Source organism: Alosa pseudoharengus, unplaced genomic scaffold, assembly GCF_046254945.1.
Source record: "Alosa pseudoharengus isolate Yale_2024_CS ecotype anadromous, Long Island Sound unplaced genomic scaffold, YU_APseudo_1.1 YU_APseudo_1.1_scf_8, whole genome shotgun sequence".
Classification (NCBI taxonomy): domain Eukaryota; kingdom Metazoa; phylum Chordata; class Actinopteri; order Clupeiformes; family Clupeidae; genus Alosa; species Alosa pseudoharengus.
Window position 1 is genome coordinate 34,854,057 of NW_027468870.1, and position 18,471 is coordinate 34,872,527.

The 18,471-nt window shown below is 44.9% G+C and overlaps 1 protein-coding gene across 1 annotated transcript; it reads left to right on the forward strand.

Annotated features, from left to right (window-relative positions):
• The first annotated feature begins 1,552 nt into the window (after positions 1-1,552).
• Positions 1,553-17,699, forward strand: tlcd3a (TLC domain containing 3A). Its single transcript, XM_076275288.1, has 5 exons — positions 1,553-2,169; positions 6,596-6,682; positions 8,231-8,450; positions 10,233-10,328; positions 11,417-17,699. Exons 1-5 carry the CDS (start codon positions 2,048-2,050, stop codon positions 11,726-11,728), a joined length of 837 nt encoding a protein of 278 aa, XP_076131403.1. The 5' UTR covers positions 1,553-2,047; the 3' UTR covers positions 11,729-17,699.
• Positions 17,700-18,471: the final 772 nt, after the last annotated feature.

An 18,471-nucleotide genomic window follows, 5' to 3' on the forward strand; every position in this document is an offset into this window, starting at 1 on the left:
TAGATTCAGTGCTCACAGAAGCCGATTTTGTTGAGACTGGGCCACCCACAGACGTCTTGAAAACCAAAAGGATCCCTGTTCGACATAGACATGAAATTAAAACTCTGTGTTACATTGCATTAAAAATATTAAAGGTAACTCTTCAAGGAAATACATACAGTACTCATTAAAATATGGAGTCTGTCCATATTTGCAGTTTAAAAATACTCCTTCAACTTGTGTCCTTACACAAGACTATACATTTGAGGACAAGTGTGTCAAACCAACACTGAATTCATTAAATGAACTGACATAACCCTTCTCACCTTCACCGAGTGATTGAAGTATGCACTTGATATTTCATAAAATTGGCAAAAAATTATTTCAATAAATGTTATATACAGATAAAGCTGCATCCATTAAACTGTTACGGAGCCACTGCTATGTCAGCTATCGTAGGCTACATCTTCTCGAGGGAGTTCAAAGGCTTACTGGTCTTATTACTTTATTTATTCAAATGCAGTATCAAACAACATGAAGCCTACACAGATAATACTTATACAAAAGGTTCCATAAAAGCGCTCTTCCTCAGCGCTTCCTTAGGATACTGACAGGTGAATTGTGGAATATTGGCAGGACATCAGCAAAGACACCATCTCCAAAGGCATAATAAATACAAACAGCACATAACTAACAGCATTTAGGTCATCTCACAATGAAGGAAATATGTAGCCTACATTTCACATTGTGTGGGAATATTTGTTGACATGTGTATGAATGCATGTGTGGATATATGGATCACATTAATCTCACTCAGTCAAAATATGCTTGATGAGGAGGAAGCTACAGTACTTCAGGCAAATGTCCCAGAGAGAGAGAGGGAGGGAGCGAGACAGTGACGTCACTGGTTAGCCCATAAGGTGGTCTAGGGTGAGTGGGAGGGAAGTACTGGATTAGGGGCTCTGTGGTGCCCATAGAAAACAAAGGGGCTCCTGTATATGGAATCAGCACTGAGCGACCTGAAGGTCACTAAGCCCTCACACCATAGCCCGCCACCATTTAGTGAGCATGGCGTTACAGCAACTTTCCCAACCCTCAGAAATAGACAAACCACAAGCCACCACGGTGTGCCACACAATGGGCTAAATCAGTCAGAAATGTCTATAATGAAACTAGCAAACATGATTGCAATGCCATTTGCCATTGCCAGAACAACAAATGGCAACAATATGGATGTTTGTGTCAGTAGTTTACAAATTAACACATTTCTCAATTGTGTTTCTTTTGCATCATTATTGCAGGCTAACTCCCTCTGGTAATGATGTCAGCAACTGAATGAAAGAATATTTGAGACGTGTTATGAAATATACTATCTTTTCACCTCGTAGTAGGCTATTTCAAATTCAAATGAAATGGCTTTAAGGTTTTAAACAGACCTATTTCAAATAGACGGGTTCTGTAGGCCTAGCCTATTCTATATTCTAATGTAGGTAAAATCTAGAGGGCGCTGTCCTGCAAAAATATAGGCGCCTTCTCCCAAAGTTGAGGCTGTAGCATTGCACAGGAATTAAGAATGCTTGTCGAGCGGTAGATGAATGCTAACGGTATCCATGAACTTGTCCTGGCGAGAAAAATAGTCATTTGAATGGGCGTATCACTAATATTTGACATATCTGTATAAGGAGCCTCGAGGATAAAACGCACTGCATAATGACGTTTCTAATGTTGGATTTCTTCATTTGTAATCCTGTGAGATGTAGCTAGCTACTTGGTTAGCTTGTTTGTTGGCCACCGGCTTTGCGCCAGGAGTAAAGACCAATCAATCGCCGGCTGCCTTCACCGCTAGTTTTTGTGTACAGAGTACTGCTGCTGAGGCAAGGGAAACGCGCAGCGGTCACCGGTGACTGGACCTGGTGGCGTGAGAACTACGTTAGCTAATGCAGTCAAGTGTATACCGAAATTTCCAGTCACCGGTTTTGAACCGAGGTGTTTAAATTACGCCGGCGAAGGTCGACCCAGATTATAATAATAGATATATCTTAGCTAGCCGGACAAGTGCTGCGCAAGGATGTTGCAAGTGCTTGGCTGCGGCGTCGTGGTTTTTCCAGGTCTGTTCTTCCTGTTTCGAAAAGTGCTACCGTCCATTTTCAAACATTGGACCGATGCTGACGTTGTTCTTGTTAGCGAGAGGTAAGTAATTTTATCCTTTATCATTCGGTTCTCAAATCACATTGCCAATAATCCTCTCTAACGGATCAGTGCCCGTTATCTGCTGGAAAGGGAGCGAACGGCCTCATGGTTTAGCCAAGTTAGGCTGAGAGGTGTATAAAATGTAGCTAACCTATCATAAATTAATTTGTGATAATATTAACCAATGTAACGTTAAGCTAAATTACTTAAGCATTAACGATGCATCTAGGTAATTGGCATTCAATGTTTGTGTCACAAGGGTATGCTAGCTTAGCGCTCGTGCATGAAATGATAACGCCGTTACATTAAGTAGCTAACAGTGTAGCTGTCCCGTTACTTGGTTTTTAAAGACAACTTTAATTGACTTGGCTTATTTATCCGTAGGATAAGATCCGACGTAAAAGCCTGACTCGAACTTGTTTAGAGGAGATGGGTACCCAGAGACAGAAAGTTATGGTGGATGCTCGTTTATAATATTATAATATCTAACATCAGTTAACGTAACACAGCCCTTTAGTGTTATTACCTTTGCTCAGAAACGTCACAGGAGCACAAACTCATTTAACTGGTGCCTTAAAGTTACAGGTAAAACTATCTGTTGTATTCATTCAGAGGTAGTTTGTAACGTTATAATCGTAACATTAGTGTCACATTTCACGAGATGTCCTGCAAAGCAAACTTCATGTTACTCAAATCAAGCTTGTGAATTTGAATTTGGTTGTTGGCAGCCAAAATACAGAGAATCGAAGACTGGGATTAACGTTGTCATTTCACGTTAGAATTTAGCCAAATAAATGTTGGGTGTTACATCAATGTCACTAGGTCAGCATATCAGCGTGCCGTCAAGTGGGATACCAGACTTTTGAATATCTGCCTCTGGGTCATTTGGGAAATCACATTCTGAGCAGAAGATAGCAAGAAGACATTCACATTATCCCTCTCAAATACATACAATACTAATGTTAAAGAGACTTAACTGTATTTTTATGTAACAAACTCATGTCATTCTCATTGGTCAGTATCCTTCACGTGACTCGGAGCTAAAGTGCTTGGGTGTTTTTCTCTTATGTGGTGCTTTTATCTATCGTAAGCAAACAAACAGCCTGTTTCAAACTGATAAGAGGTCAGCCAGAATTGCCTAAGCTGAAGGATGATTAAACTTTTGAATCGTCCGCCGAATTCCCGGCCAGTAGCCTTAAGACTTAAATTGAGCAGTCCAAATCTGTATTCATTCTAGGGACGTGCCTTCCGCAACACAATCGCCGGCCCATCCCGGCGTCACAGTTTAAATGTGGTAGGATAGGTCGGGTAGGATTCTCCTTAGCAATATCTTAAATGTGGTTAAGTATCTACCAACGCACTGGAGAATGCATCCACTTCCCAAGTGGATTGGTATCTTGGCAGGGAGAGCCATTCAGTGTGCCTATGTCCTGACACCAGTGGTTCACATCCCTTCCCCAAGTTGAGTGCATTTTGCCCATATGATGATTGCTAATGGGCACAAGGTTACAAGTAAAGCCTTTGTTACTCTTCTTCCAGCCTAAATCATCAGGGACAAGTCATTGTAAGGTGGCCGTTAGGACCCCTCTGTCCTGTATTCGGTGGTGCAAATGAAAGACATTCACACAAACAGGATGAAGTTTAGATCAGACTGCTCCTGATAATGTGCCCCATTTCATGCATGAAATATCTTGGCTGACCGTATTGAAGCTGTGATTTAGGACATGCCTTAAAATTGCTGCTTCTAAATTATTGGACTCGGGCCAGGCTCGCTGTTTGTTCTCTCCTTCCCCCTCTGACCACTGAACTTGTGGATGTCAGGTCAACCACTGCTAATCGTTTACCATGTACTTTATCTTCCATGGAGTTCAGTCTACTGATTGCACAGTGATGAGGGATAAGAGTGTGTGTCTAAATTTGCTGGTTGGGAATGCAGAAAAATGAAGGCACACCAGACATCTGGAGAGAAAACAACAAGCCGTTCAGGTTGTTCTCCGAGTTCAACTAGTATGTCAGAGAGGTGTTAATGAACCGGCACCCTGCACCGTCATCATTCCCACCGTCAAGTGAAAGCAATTTCTCAGTGTCTGTGTGTGTGTGTGCACCTAGATGCAAGTGTGCTAGTGTGGAGGTAAGTGGGTGAGGTGCTCTGAGCTGTTTGCCTGCTCTCAAGTGTTTTGTTGATGTTTTTCCCCCTCGAGTCGACTACCCACTGAATCCTGCCTCTGTCGTCACTCGGGCCCCCGCTCCGGGCGCTGGCCGAAGCACACAGCCGAGTGCAGCCTCAGCTGCACACTCCATTAACCCCGAAGACGCAAGCTGAGCTCCGGATGAGCCAGCCAGTTTTCCCCAACACGTTTCAGCCCCACTGAGTAATGGGGGAGGAGAAATCAGAGGCAGAGTCCATCTAACATGGGACACCAAGGTTGCCCTCCACTGCTGGGCCAAGAAGACTCTGTGTGTGTGTGTCTGTGTACGTACTTTACGCTTGCGTATGCGTATGCATTTACGCAAAACGTGAGTGAGGCGGACAAAACAAAACAAAGGCAACCTTTTCCTCCCCGTCCGGTTACCCCCTTTGTTCCTCGCCCAACTCCAAAAGGAGGAGAGTGGACACAAAGAGTGGATTGTGCAAATCTGGGTCTTGTGACAGAGTTTCTGAGTACGAGGCACTGAAAATTCAGTGAGCTGAGGGGCGCTTAACCGGGCCGTGGGGGGGGGGGCGGCTAACTCAAGCGTGAGCTGACAAGCCAGGCTCACGTGTCCACCGTTGTCATGCTGAAGAAGCACCAGCCTGGATACGGCGTCGGCCACTTGACAGTCTCTGGGAGTTTGCTTCACCACAAAACACTTGTCAACCTTTCGACTCAGTAGACTTCACCCCTCCTTTTAAGGAACTTTCTAGTATATATTTTGGCCTTTTTGCCTTTATTCAGATAGGAAGGTGAAGAATGACCAGAAGCTGGTGGGATCGGGAAATGGCCACAGGCTGGACTCGAACACGGGTCCCCCTCCCAAGGACCTTTCTGAAGAATTGTACAGTTAATATCCATGCAGGATTCTGCGGAAAGATGCATGGCTGGATGTTAATTTAAAACCCCAATAAGAGCAATAACAGTCTTGACTTGACTTGTAATGACTTACGGCATAGGTAAAATTAAAATGTAACTATTTTCTGCCCATACCAACTTCAGCAGTCTCAAGTTCATCGTTTACATTACGCAACATTTATTTTTTTTTTGCATGGAATACAGGTCTCTGCAGGTTATCTAGTTAGGCCTATGAGAAAAGAAAAGGGATGATCATCACTGAACATGCTCCCATTTGTGGTCTGACTAGGGATCCTGTGATATTATGATGGATCCTCTGATCCTGTGATGTGTTTCGATAGCCTAAACAATTTAATTTACTCCACGGAGCTAGCCAAAACTATCACAGACTCATCAACTTACACCCATATCAGCGTTGTGTTTTGCAACAGAAATAGGAAGAAATGTGAATGTAAATAAATGTTTATTTGCCTTGTATTGAGATAGGGCCTTGCTTATTTGTTTTGTACTATTTGTTATTCCTGCGGGCATGTTTATCCATTCAGCAGATATCAAATTACGGCATAACATGTAGGCTATCTGTAGGCTACTTGGACAGGAGTAACATGCAGTAAAGTTTGGAATTCATTTTAAGAGTGCCGTGCAAAGGATTCAGAAATGATTGATGACATTAATATGCAGTTGCATAATACGACAGTGACTTTAGGACTCGAAAAAAATAAGGACTTGAACTCAACTTGGCTTCGGAAAGACTTGACTTGGACTTGTTTGGGACATCTCTGTCTTGACTTGGGACTTGACTCGGACTTCAGCGTTAAGACTTGAGTTACTTGTGACTTGCCAAACAATGACTTTGTCCCACCTCTGGTCTAAGGTATTGCCCTACACCAGTGAGCATTTCAGAGCTGTAGAATATCCCTCTGATGGCCTTTGTAGGTTATGGCACTGGGTCATTCTTGCAGTCCATAAAAGAATATGGGTAAACTCACTAAGGCACAGTGGGGATGATGCAATATAATTAAGTCTAAGCATTTGCTAAATCGCTATAGTTATGCTCATGTTGGAAAGGGGCCCACAAAAGCCCTAATCATAATTCCAGTTGGATGTTGTGTCATCATATTTCAGAATCACTTAACACCTTCCAGGACTTTTGATTGTGCTTTGTCTGTTTCATTATAGCAGCTTCTGACCATGTGTGTAGCAGGTACCTGGTAGAGGCCTACATAGCTACCTTCTGTTCAAGGGTTAAACCATCTGGTAATTGTGACATTTGGCCAGCAGGTACTCACAGCGGGACTGCAGACTCTGCACGACCGATATAGTGCCATGGCTCTGTGAGTCATTCTGGAATCTCTGTGTGTTCTCTTCCCTCCCAGGCTGGTGTCCTCGGTTCATGCCATCATGGCCACCACCGCTGGGGTGATCGTGGTGTGCTCATGCAGGGGCAATGTGATCAGTGACAAGTAAGTACAATAACCTCTTTCCCGAAGCACTGAGTTCACCAATTAACATAACCTTCAGTTAAGGTTAACCCTACTGAGAGAAAAATAAATAAATAACTAAATTGCCTCCCATTTCTGCACTTTAAGTTCTGATCATTTGTTGTTAGTTGCTAAATCCACCAATAGTATGATTTTCTTAATTGATTTAGTTTGAATGATAATTGTAAATATTAGTTGAAAGTTATTTTATCTTAGCATTCCAGATTACAGCAGGGCGCAGTTGCACAGGGAGCATTTGTGACTTGTGTCTTAGCGCAGATCTGCTACATGCTAATGCCTGATCTCCTACTTGAGCAGCCACTAGAGAGGTAATTACGTCCGTTAGCCCCCTCCAGATGGCTGGCCTTTTTAGATCCACCTTCACTCCAGCTCCACATCTGCTCGCACGCCGCCCTGTCCCGTCCTCTCCCGGAAGGACGCCGCGCGCGGGTCTGATCCCAGCCCTGGCGTGCCAGCTGTTCCTCCCCACAACAGTACATCCCCACCCCGCCCTAACCCCTCCCTCCCTCCCATCCTCTCCCTCTGTCTGGATCAGAACCTGTGGTGGTGTGACCTGCCACCTGGCCGTCAGGGAACAGGCTGCGGTAGGACAGCGTAATAGAGTAATCCGACCACCCCGCCCCCACCCCTTTGCGGCCTTGCCAGGAGGTCCCAGCGAAAATACTCCCAGCAGCCCCGGTAATCCCCCCGCGGAGGCTTAAGCGCTGGGCCTGAGCGCGTGAGCAGCAGACATGATCCTGAGCATTGGGGGCAAAGAGCCACAGCCAGCCCAGTGAGGGCCAGCGAGACCAGGCTCAGGGAAAAAAAGGGCCATCTTTGCGGTCTGCTAGTTTTCAGGTCAATGTGTACTTGTAAATATAGTTGTGGGTATGGCCAATGAATATTTCAGTGTTGAGAATATGAAGTATGAAATTATTCCAGGTCAAGAATTGGTAACCATATGTGTGCAGTGGAACTGTTTAGCATTAAATCAATATGATTGCTTATTTTCTGTGTCTGTGTGTGTGTGTGTGTGTGTGCGCGCATGCGTGCAGGCGTACATGCACGCACACACAATCACAGATCTCTAGACACACAGTGAAGCACAGCTAAATAATCTTGTGATTTCAGTGTGGTTGTATAACCCTCCCCAAAACATACACACACACAGTTTAGGATAAGTGCTCCAGTACGTGTAGTGAGCTCATTGGATGTAATTAATCAGATCACACAACTTGTATTAGTGTGCTTGTATGGCTGTTTTTAATAGAAGCTATTAAGGAATTTAGTAAACAAGGACTTTGGTGAGCTGGACAGGAGGAAATTCAGTATACAGTACCTACAGTAGAAGTGTTAATAATGTTATTTCATAGCATGATGTGGCCCTCATGTCCAAATAGAATGTCACCATAGAATGTCCATATAGAATGTCACCATAGAATGTCCATATAGAATGTCACCATAGAATGTCCATATAGAATGTCACCACACGTTTCTTTCTCTTCTTTATTTTTCTCTTCTTTTTCTCAGGCATTGGCTTGCCACCTATTTCGTCATCTGGTATGGCGTGCCCTACATGTCATACGACATCTTTGCCATGTACCTCAGCCACTACAACCGCTTCCGGGTCAAGGGTCACGAGGAATACAAGAAGCACTCGTGGAGGACGGTCAACTCATTTGTGCGTCGGGAGTTCCTGCTGGTCCTTCATCACATCGCCCTGCTGACCATCCTGCTGCCTGTGACACTGGTGAGCGTGAGAGGGAGGGAGGCAGAAAGAGAGAGATAGAGAGAAAGAGAGAGAAGGAAGCGAAAATGTAGCAACATGGGTGACGGGGAGGGAACTTTCCCTTCCCCCGTCTGCCTGCACTTGTCTGGCCAATCGGTGTTGTAATTTCGCCGACCCATCAACACTACTGATTAGACACACAGACATGCACCGGCGCATGCACGCAGGCTCACGTAAGCAACACACAAACACACACACAGTGACATGCACACGCTCTGCAGCTAATATTTCAGTCCATGGGAGGCAGGTGGTTTGGAAACCTGGCCCTGCCGTGTTTTGTGGGTCTGTCAGTGGCAGCGGTGATATGAGATCGCCTTACCCACGCCTCTATTATTCAGAGCCAGCTGCTGCACTGATACACCACCCCACCTCCACACGGCCTTTGTGTCCCTCCTACCCACTCGTATAACACACACACACACACACACACAAAACATGCAAACACACACAGCTAGGTAACACCCATATCAGTGGCTCTGCAGACAGATAAAAGTTACTGGTTGCTGAGATGGGGGGTTTTGAGTACTAAAATGCTTTGGCAGGCATTTTGGTGACGGCAGCTTTAGATAGAATTACCAGTGTTTAGTTCATTACGAACAAGAATAATGGCATGTTATTAAGTCATGCTGATACAACTGATGATCTGATAGGGGAACCTCCAGTTGTGTGTGCTGCAGTGTGGGCATTCATTTGGAGTCTCTGTGTGCTTGGCCATCAGAGGCTAGTTGGATACTTACTGTCAAAGGAGAACTCCAACTTTTGGGGAAATAATTTTGACGCTGTTAGCCTAGCATAGCATAAATTATTGGAAGTGGGTAGACCAGGTACAAGCTAGCTATAGGCTAATTGATCTAACCCACTTCCAGTGAATTATGCTAAGCTAGGCTTACAGTGTGAGACTGGGTTATTGTATGCACATAGAAGAGAGGGATTGAATCCTCTTATCATACTCAGGGGTAGACATACAATAAACTGATTTCCCAAGAAGTTGGTGTGTTCCTTTAATTGTGCTAAAATAATAATGCTATATTTGAATCACATATAAACATTATCTAACGTACAAACGTAGGTCAGTATGAAGTAATTACCATTATTTAGAGCAAAAGTAAATGAATTCAAATGAGTTAAGTTTGCAGTAGGATCTATTGTATCCCCAGAGCCTGTCTGAGACAGGTGAGATGAGTTCACGTCTGTAATCCGTAAGGCAGATGTGTGTTTGGGACATCAGGCTGTGTCCGTGTCAGGTCATTAGCCTGTGCACAGATGGCAGGTCTCACTGTCCCTGCTCCTGCTTCATTAAACAAGTGAAGCCACTTCATCCCCATCAGACTAACTGCTGTAGTGGCTGCAGCAGCAACCCCCCACCCCCCCCCCACCCCCCCCACACACACACACACACACACACACACACACACACACACACACACTCTGTGGCTCTGAGCACAGAGCTCCCTGCGAGCTACCGAGTCGCCCCGTCCGGTCGGCGCTGCCTTGTGCGTTATCAGGTCAATTTGGCCCTGTGTCACTCACTGGAGGTCGTAGGTCTTTGAGTAACCGCTCCACAGTGGGTCATTATCTCGCTTTCATTGCAACATGTCTGTGTGTGTTATCATTGTTTTGGCTCATCACGCTATATTCCGAGACTCTTGTCTGTGCTTGGTGTGGTTGGGTGTTGTGTTGTGGTGTGGTGTAGCGTGCCTGTAGTCTGACGCTGTGTTCTCCTCTTTCCTCTCTGGTGTTCAGTTCCTCAGGAAAGACCAGGGAGATTTCTTCATTGGCTGCCTGTTCCTCACAGAGCTCAGCACTCCGTTTGTGTCTCTGGGGAAGATGCTCATCCAGGTGAGACACGCTCTAGGAACAGCTGACATGTATTGTGTACACACACACACACACACACACACACCCACACACACACTCTTGTTGGTACATAAACAACACCAGTGACCTACATGCAGCTTTTGTAAAGGGACGAGAGATTGGCACAAACCTCTACACACACACATACACTCACACATATACGTACTCATTCACAACCACATATTTGCATGTCTACATCTTAAACAGATTCTAGAGTTTTTACTCGGCACTCTTGCAGAAGACATTACCGCAGCACAGCCAGAGGAAAGTCAACAGTTCCGGTTCCTTTTTAAAAAGACTTGTCAGTCGGCCAGTGTCAGAACTGCTGGCCCCTTAAGAAAACAGTCTGGGGGCCCTGCTCTGCAATCTGTTGTCTTCAATTCTGCTGACTCCTGACTCAGAATTGAGCTCGATCGAGAGGAATCTCTCTCTCTCTCTCTCTCTCTCTCTCTCTCTCTCTCTCTCTCTCTCTCTCTCTCTCTCTCTCAGTGACTAGGCACTGTCCTGCTCAGCCATATATGTTACACTGCACCCTGGTGGTTGGTTGAGAAAACAACGACCTCAGTCATGAGCTCAGCTCAGTCAGCACATCTCTATGGCAGGGTCCCCAGATAGAGGAACAGTGTGGAGCTGTGTTGTTATTAATGACCAGTTGTGGCATCGTGGCTCTTGTAGTTTGACACGATGGAGGTCAAGTTGATCTGGTCATTCCGGAGGTTACCAGATAGCTCAGTGTGATGCACGTCATTGCATGGAATACATATTTCAACATAACATAATATCTGACCAATTCATACAGCAGTTTATATAATTTCTACAATTCTGTATGTTGAAGTTCTGTATATTTTAAAATCATTTTTAAAATATTATTTCATGTGACGTACCAGACGGCTGTAACACGTGGCTCTTTCTGTCAGTGTATTGTTTTGGTTACTTTTTTTCTTTCATATTAATCAACATCCTTTTCTTTGTTTTTTATGTCTCACCCCCCCTCTCTCCCTCTCCCTCTCTCTCTCTCTCTCTCTCTCTCTCTCCCTCTCTCTCTCCCTCTCTCTCTCTCTCTATCGCAGCTGGGGCTCCAGGACAACTGGGTGCACAAGGCCAACGGTGGCATGGTGCTGCTCACCTTCTTCCTGTGCCGCATCACGCTCTTCCCCTACATGTACTGGGTGTACGGCCAGCACTACGGGCTGCCCCTCTACAGCGTGCCCTTCCACCTGCCCCTGTCCACCAACCTGGGCAACATCTGCATCATGGCGCCGCAGGTCTACTGGTTCGTCCTGCTCTGCAGAAAGGGCTACCGTCTCTACAAGCGCTCCCGAAACCCAGGCCCTCCAGCCGCCGCAGCCCTGGACAACGCCAGTGCCAAGGGAGACCAGTAGAGCCACACTCACACTCTTATCCACCACCCACCCAACTGACCAACCAACAGCACCGACAACTACTAGGGCACCATTTTACTACTACTGTTACAGTACAGATAGTGCTGCTACTGCTACTACTACTTTTGATCACTTCTAATACTTACTACTACTATTAAGACTGGTAGGACTCCTTCGGCCCCCTCCAAAAACCCGTCACTCGCTGTTCAGCTGAGCTCCACAGGAACAGTCTTGGGCATCGGTTCATACGCTTGGCCTCCGATTGGCTCCTCTCCTGCTTGTTGCCATGGAACTAAAGGGTTGTGGGGGGTGGGGTCGTGGTGGAGAGTGCCAGATGCCTCCCTCTGCAGGGTGAGGAAATGGGCGGAGTGGCCGGAGCGCTGGACGGCACCTCCTCTTTTGCCAGGAGCCGCCTCCAGAAGCAACTGGTGCACCCTGGGTCAAAAAGAGAGCCCCTCTCCCAATGTTGATGAACTACTGATTGAAGAGTCTGTTACAGTTTTAGACCAGTGACTTTGGATATGGGTATTATTTTATTTTTTTGGGTTCTGTCTGTCAAGTTGTTAGCCCAAGCAGCATCCGTTTGGGGAGATTTCCCCTTGTTCTTTCCAGAAAGTATTTTTGTTTTGAGAGGAAGGGGTGTGGGTGCACAAAGTGAATTGGCAAGAGTGTCATCCCATCATTCGTTCACTCACTATATAAATCCATAAATGTGATGTAACCCCGCTCCCCACAAACACACTACACATACAAGCTTTTACACACCATCGCACACATCTAGCTCTCCCTCTTCCCATCTCAGTCCGTCCACGACCACCACCCCGCAGCACTCCTGTCTTCCTTGTTTACAGTCCAATAGTTGTGTGCGTGTGCGTGTGTGTGTGTGTGTGTGTGTGTGTGCGTGCGTGTGTGTGTGCGCGCGAATGTCTGCACGCGAATGTGTGCACTGCCCCGCTGTGACAGTTTACAAGTTCTCTATAAACGTCCTTCCCCCAAAACAAAGTGGGGGTGGAAAACATTGCTCGGCACCTGGTTTAGGTGCTTCTGATATAAGTATAGTCAGCCTCCATTACAGAGGCCTCTCTTAAAATTGCTGTGCAGCCTCCTGACCACAGGGGGGCGACGTGGTGTGTAGACCTATCTGTTTACATCATGCACAGGAGGCATGCTCCAAGGTTGGTGGCGTGGCGTGGTTGAGGGGTGGGGTATGGTGTGGTTCTAGGCGAAGGTATTCAAGTTGGTGTCTCAAGGCTGCTAAGTGACGAGAGTGGTAGGTGTGTGTGAATCTGGCCCTCCAACACTGGGGCCTACTGCTCGAGCCGCGTCAAATGCCCTGGGGCATCACTATGGAAATCATTTTGAGCAATAACACTGGCTTTTTTTTTAGGGCAGAAGGGGGTAGATTAGCGTTCCCAGCATGCAAGAAGGACTGAACAGCTGCATGCTGCTGCGCAGAAACACAAACGCACTTATATTTATAGGAACAGATTATATATGACAAAACATGAAGACTCTGTTGGCAGGCAGGAACCCTTTGTCACTCGTAGCTTTTTAGCCTCTGTGGACAGAAGTGTTTAGTTTATTTTGTCACAGACTGTCCAGACCTGAAAGCTCCTTTGCCATGTCTGTCATGAGTAAAAAACCAGCGCTGGCATATCACTGCAGCCCAATCACGGTCCTCAGATTGGTCCAGTTTGAACCAACCAAGGCAGATTTCTTTCTTTCGGAGTCTCTCATCATGTGAAAATGGCACTTGGTTGAGGTGCAGGTCTGTGTGCAGGATGTGGCTTTTCAGTTTGTAGCTGGTGGTTGAAGTAAGGTGCTGACCATTTTCATAGTCTTTCATCAGAGTTTGGTGAGCCTTGGGTGGTGGACCCAGACTGAAGCCAGGTTTAGCGTTAGCTTTGAACATTAGCATGGAACTCAGTGCGCACATCTCAGAGATCATTTCACAGGGCTCTCGACACATAGAATAAAATATATTTCATATGTTTTTAGCAAATGCGTATTATAGTTTTTACTACACCTTTTATGAAACTTTTGAGTAGATTAATTCCATGAATGCTATCACAAGCTCTTGAATTTTAAGGTATTGAATTGCTCTTAGAAATACATATAAGTCTGTTCACTGATAATATTTTAAGATCTTATAAATATGAAGAAAAACTGGACCTAAAAAAGCTGCCTTCAGCTGTGTCTGTGTGTGTGTATTTGAGTGAGTGTGTTTGAATTCATGTGCACATGAGTGTGTGTGTGTGTGTGTGTGTATGTGGGTGGGTGTGTAGGTGGATGAGTTTGTCTGAGGCCTGAGAGGGCAAGATGTCATAGACGTCACTTTAAGCTTTCCCTCTTCATGTGGGGAAAATATCCCCCCACGATTTCCTGACCTGTGAACTATGCACAGACCTCCTGTCGGCAATGCCGTCATGACACCCAAACATCCCCCAGTCCTCCCGTCGCCCAACACTAGTCCTCTGAGCGATCCCCCAGTCCTCCCGTCGCCCAACACTAGTCCTCTGAGCGCTGTCCGAGTGGTCAGCAGCGCCAGTCCCTCTCTGCTGGACGTCTGTTCCGGTTGGTCCAGCGTCGGGTGCGTTGGCAGCCCTGTGGGCCTCCCTTTAGATTAGTCTGTTTGTGTCCTTTGACTGAGCGGGTAGTTAGTCTTTGTTTGGCGGCCCCATGAATCTACTGTATGCCCCCCACCCCCTCGTCTGTGTCGGTGTACCCCGTCCCGCTGGCTTCTGTCCAGAGCGCTGCATTGTGGTACGGCTGAGCTGGGCTGAATGGGTGCCCTCTGAATGAGTTTACTCTGTCCCCCTTTGTTTGGCGCGACAGCAGCGAACCCTCTGGAAACATTTCCCTCTCGCCCCCGTGAGCGCTCTCATGCCACCCGCTTCCTCCGTCTTTTGTCTGCGGGTTTTAGACAGCGCCGGTTGGCAGCAGGGGTGGGGGGTTGTGAGCGAGATGGCATTGCCAAGAGACCACGTCTCCCTGATTTCGGAGGGTGTGTGTGGGGTAGGGTAGGATGGGGTGGGGGGTAGAAACGGCATCATTTGGGTAGACTTGGGGTGTTGAACACCTGTCCATTTTTGACGGGACATGTAGTCAGTCAGAGGGTGTTTTTTCTTTCCAAGGGAAATTGTGATCAGTGGACAACGACAGGCTGGCATATTGGCTTCCTCACACGTGCTGATACCGTAGGCTTGCGTCTGCTTACCCTCCGATTCTTTAACACTGGTGGGTCACATGTCCATCGTAGTTGGCATTACTTTCTAGGGGTCAAAGTTCAGCATGTAATTTGGAGACTTTGCACCCAGACAGAGTTGCTTCTGAGGAGTGAGATGTCATAGCATGCAAACACATATCCAGATAATCATTTTTATTGTCGTTAGTTATTAATTTTTTTTAACAGTAATATATGAAGTCTTATGTTTAGTCTCACTAGAGGCATCCTCTCTTTGCTCAGGGTATGGTGAAGAAGATGTTAACACTTGTTTGTTTCTCCTAGAGATTTATTTTTTGAAAAAAGTTGAAACTGTGAGTATAAGATGAAGAAGAAAAAAAGAAACCTGAAACTTAAAATACCTGGAATGACACTATTGAATATTTAGTTTTTCTCTTCTGTTTTCTCTTATTTGGGATGAAAGCATTCTGACATGGCTTGTGATATTGCAGCCTTAAAGGGTTGGTAGACCAAAGATTGTCAGGCACTTTAATCAATAATCATCAAAAAAAGTAAACAAAAGTGAACAGAATTTCACAAACGAGGACAATGGTGAAAAAATTCCCTCTCGTTTTAATTTGTTTCACTCCCTACACAATCTCATCACCGCCGCATTCGCCTGTGGCAAAGCCGAACTCCCAACGTCTTGCATCTTATCAGAAAGAAATGGAGAAGCGGCGGTAGATGGGGCTAGTGTACTTAGGGACTTGTTGCCCCTCTGCAGTTTGGTTGCTAGACTTTTTACACATATCTAGATCAGGCTGGATTCTATCATTCCTGGGGGGTCGCTTTGGGGCTGCAAGTGATTCTGAGCCGTTTGGTAATTTAATGACTGAAGGTGAACGAAAGACGAATGAAATAGGAAAAAGCTAAAATGGTCAAACCGAGATAATTGAGACGACAACTTGTACAAAGTTCGCACACACAAACATGTCCTGTGTTGACCGGGTTGGTGCTGTTAACTCTGGACAGTGACAACCAAAATCAGAATCCAGTGCCTTGTGTTAAAAATCTGTTCGTATTACCCACACAAGCGCAGCACAAACCAGGCTGTTTTAACAGGCAGTGTTTACAAGGTTGAAGCTGCATTTCTATATTTGCTTGAGATGAGATGGCAGTTTACTGTGTACCTTTGCGAAACGAAGACAAGGATCAGACCTGCACTTGTTTACATCGTAAATTCTGCTAACGAAGCATTGGTGTTGAGCACACTCACAGATCTTAATGAATTGATCACGTTACTATGTTACAGTTAGTTATTCACACAAAAATAAACTTACCTTGGTCATTAAGAATTATTCAGAACTTTAATAGAGTAATAGAGTTCTTTGAAGACTGTTAGGTGCTCAACCACAATATGTATCAGAAAATCTCCACATGAAGACATTTATAGTTGTAATGCTGAGATTGGCGTGCACAGTAAATTACCCTGAAAAGATCAGACTTGAATTAAAAGCTTCATCCTAGCAGTCATGAATCAACCTTACCCATCACAGTAGCAGCAGAAAACTTCACTGACGTTATCACCTGTCACCAACATCCATACAACTTAAGCATCTGGTGAATCATTTTGGCTTTGAAACATCAACGTTCAGAATTTGTTTGCTGTGTTTGATATTTGATTGATGCTGTTCAAATGAAGGCAGAGGCTGTGTCCCAATTTTGCAAATTGCATTTCATACCCTCCTACCTCCCCCCCTCCCCCCTCCCATTCTTGGGTAGTTTCCAAAAAGTCCCGTTGTTTATTTGTGTGATCTGTACATTAAAGAAACCTGCTCTCCCATTCCAGTATCAGTTTCAGAAGAATTTTTGTCTGAACTTTGCAATGCCACAATATATTAGGTAACAACTTGAGGTGGCTAAATGGAAATGCCAACAAATGCCATCTTTAAAGATGCTGGGTATTAGGGCATCACAAGAGTCCTTGTCCTTATGGGATGAATTGATATTAGTTAATGTATCTCAGCAGATACATTGATGTAGCCGAGAGGTAATAGTTACAAGTGGGAGGAATGGTTGATGGACAACCTTTCTGAAGTTGGGGCACAGCCTTTAGTCTATGTTAAGTTTTATGACTCTGGCCCTTTCTGGTGTCACTTTTCTTAGCTGTGGTTTCTTTCGCACAGCTCAATCACAACCTTTAACACTCCCTGCCTCCTTATTTTTGATAAACGTCTGATGATTTTTTCATATATTTATATATCAAAGTTTTGATATATACATAAAGGAGGGGTTTCTCTTTTGTTTGTAGTGTGACCTTTACTTTCTCTGAAAGAGACCTGGCTATTGACTGAAACTAACCTAAACGTTGATTGAGAGGAATTTATTTTGTTGCAACTTGTGAATCCAGACACTGTTAAGAGAAAAATAAATCTGATTGGGTGAATCCTTTTAAATGAGTCAAGGCTTCATTTGTTTTGTGGAAGATGTCACCAGTAGAGGGCAGAATGGGACAAAGACAGACCGTCCTATGTGCAAGACAACGCTTGCTGGTCCAGGTAGGATTACAACTTCACAACACACAAATACTCTTGATAGTTTACCTGGCTTAGTTATTTATCCATTTACTGGATCTTAAGCTAAACTGCTGTAAGTTAACTTCACCTCTTAAGTCCTCGCAGTAGTACCAAAGAAGAATGTTAACTGAATATGTATTTGCAATTTCTATGTTTTCCGAAGGGGGTCTATAAAAAGTACAGGCAAATAGTGATAAGTTCACAGGTATTACATGCTCCTCCACGCATACACACATACACACCACCAACACCGCTCAATGATGTAGACCATTTGCCATTTAACTATTTGTCAACGGTTTTGCCATCTAGCCAAGTGTCCATCATCATGACATCTGTTATGCCCGGCTCAGGTACCTCAGGATTTGTCCTTCATAAACTGAAATTCTTTAGTCATAGAGGACTAAGAGCCCATTCTTACATGCCAAGGTATTTGTTGCCATGCTTCATACCGTGATTCCCTGTGTTTTGGTGTCAAGTTCAAGACAGTGGTATACACTAAGTGTACATTTCAACAGGGCCAATGTCCAAACATTAATTACCTTATAGGCAGCATTATTTCTAACTTACAGTAAATATTGCTCTTCTGTGATACCACAGTGCTGATGTGAAATATACAGAGATCCATGCCAACAGTGGATTGATCTTCAGGCTTCAGCAAGATCTTGATATAAAATCTTGAATCCTAAATTTTGCTTCAACTTCAAATATCTGTTTGTAGTGTTCTGTATAACCAGGGTGTTGATCTATCATATTTGAACAGTTTACCTTAACTAACCCGAACATTAGGGTTGTTACTCATGGTCTCGGAGTATCACTTGTGCATTTAATTTGAAACCACTGGATTATTTTCTGCCTTCCAGAAACACGGTGATGAAAGTCATGACGGAGAGTATGTTTATATGCCATCCTCTGAGAGCTCAGTGGGATAGGAACTGTCTCTGTCAGTCAGTCGGTCCCAAATCCACCACATTGAGTTTGTAAGACAAGCACCCTGTCCAAAAATA

Excerpts from the sequence above, each read along its gene's own strand:
- tlcd3a (XM_076275288.1), top strand. The coding sequence starts at position 2,048 with ATGTTGCAAGTGCTTGGCTGCGGCGTCGTGGTTTTTCCAGGTCTGTTC. Across the intron at positions 2,170-6,595 it reads GTTGTTCTTGTTAGCGAGAG|GCTGGTGTCCTCGGTTCATG; the intron begins GTAAGTAATTTT and ends CTTCCCTCCCAG. Across the intron at positions 6,683-8,230 it reads GGCAATGTGATCAGTGACAA|GCATTGGCTTGCCACCTATT; the intron begins GTAAGTACAATA and ends TCTTTTTCTCAG.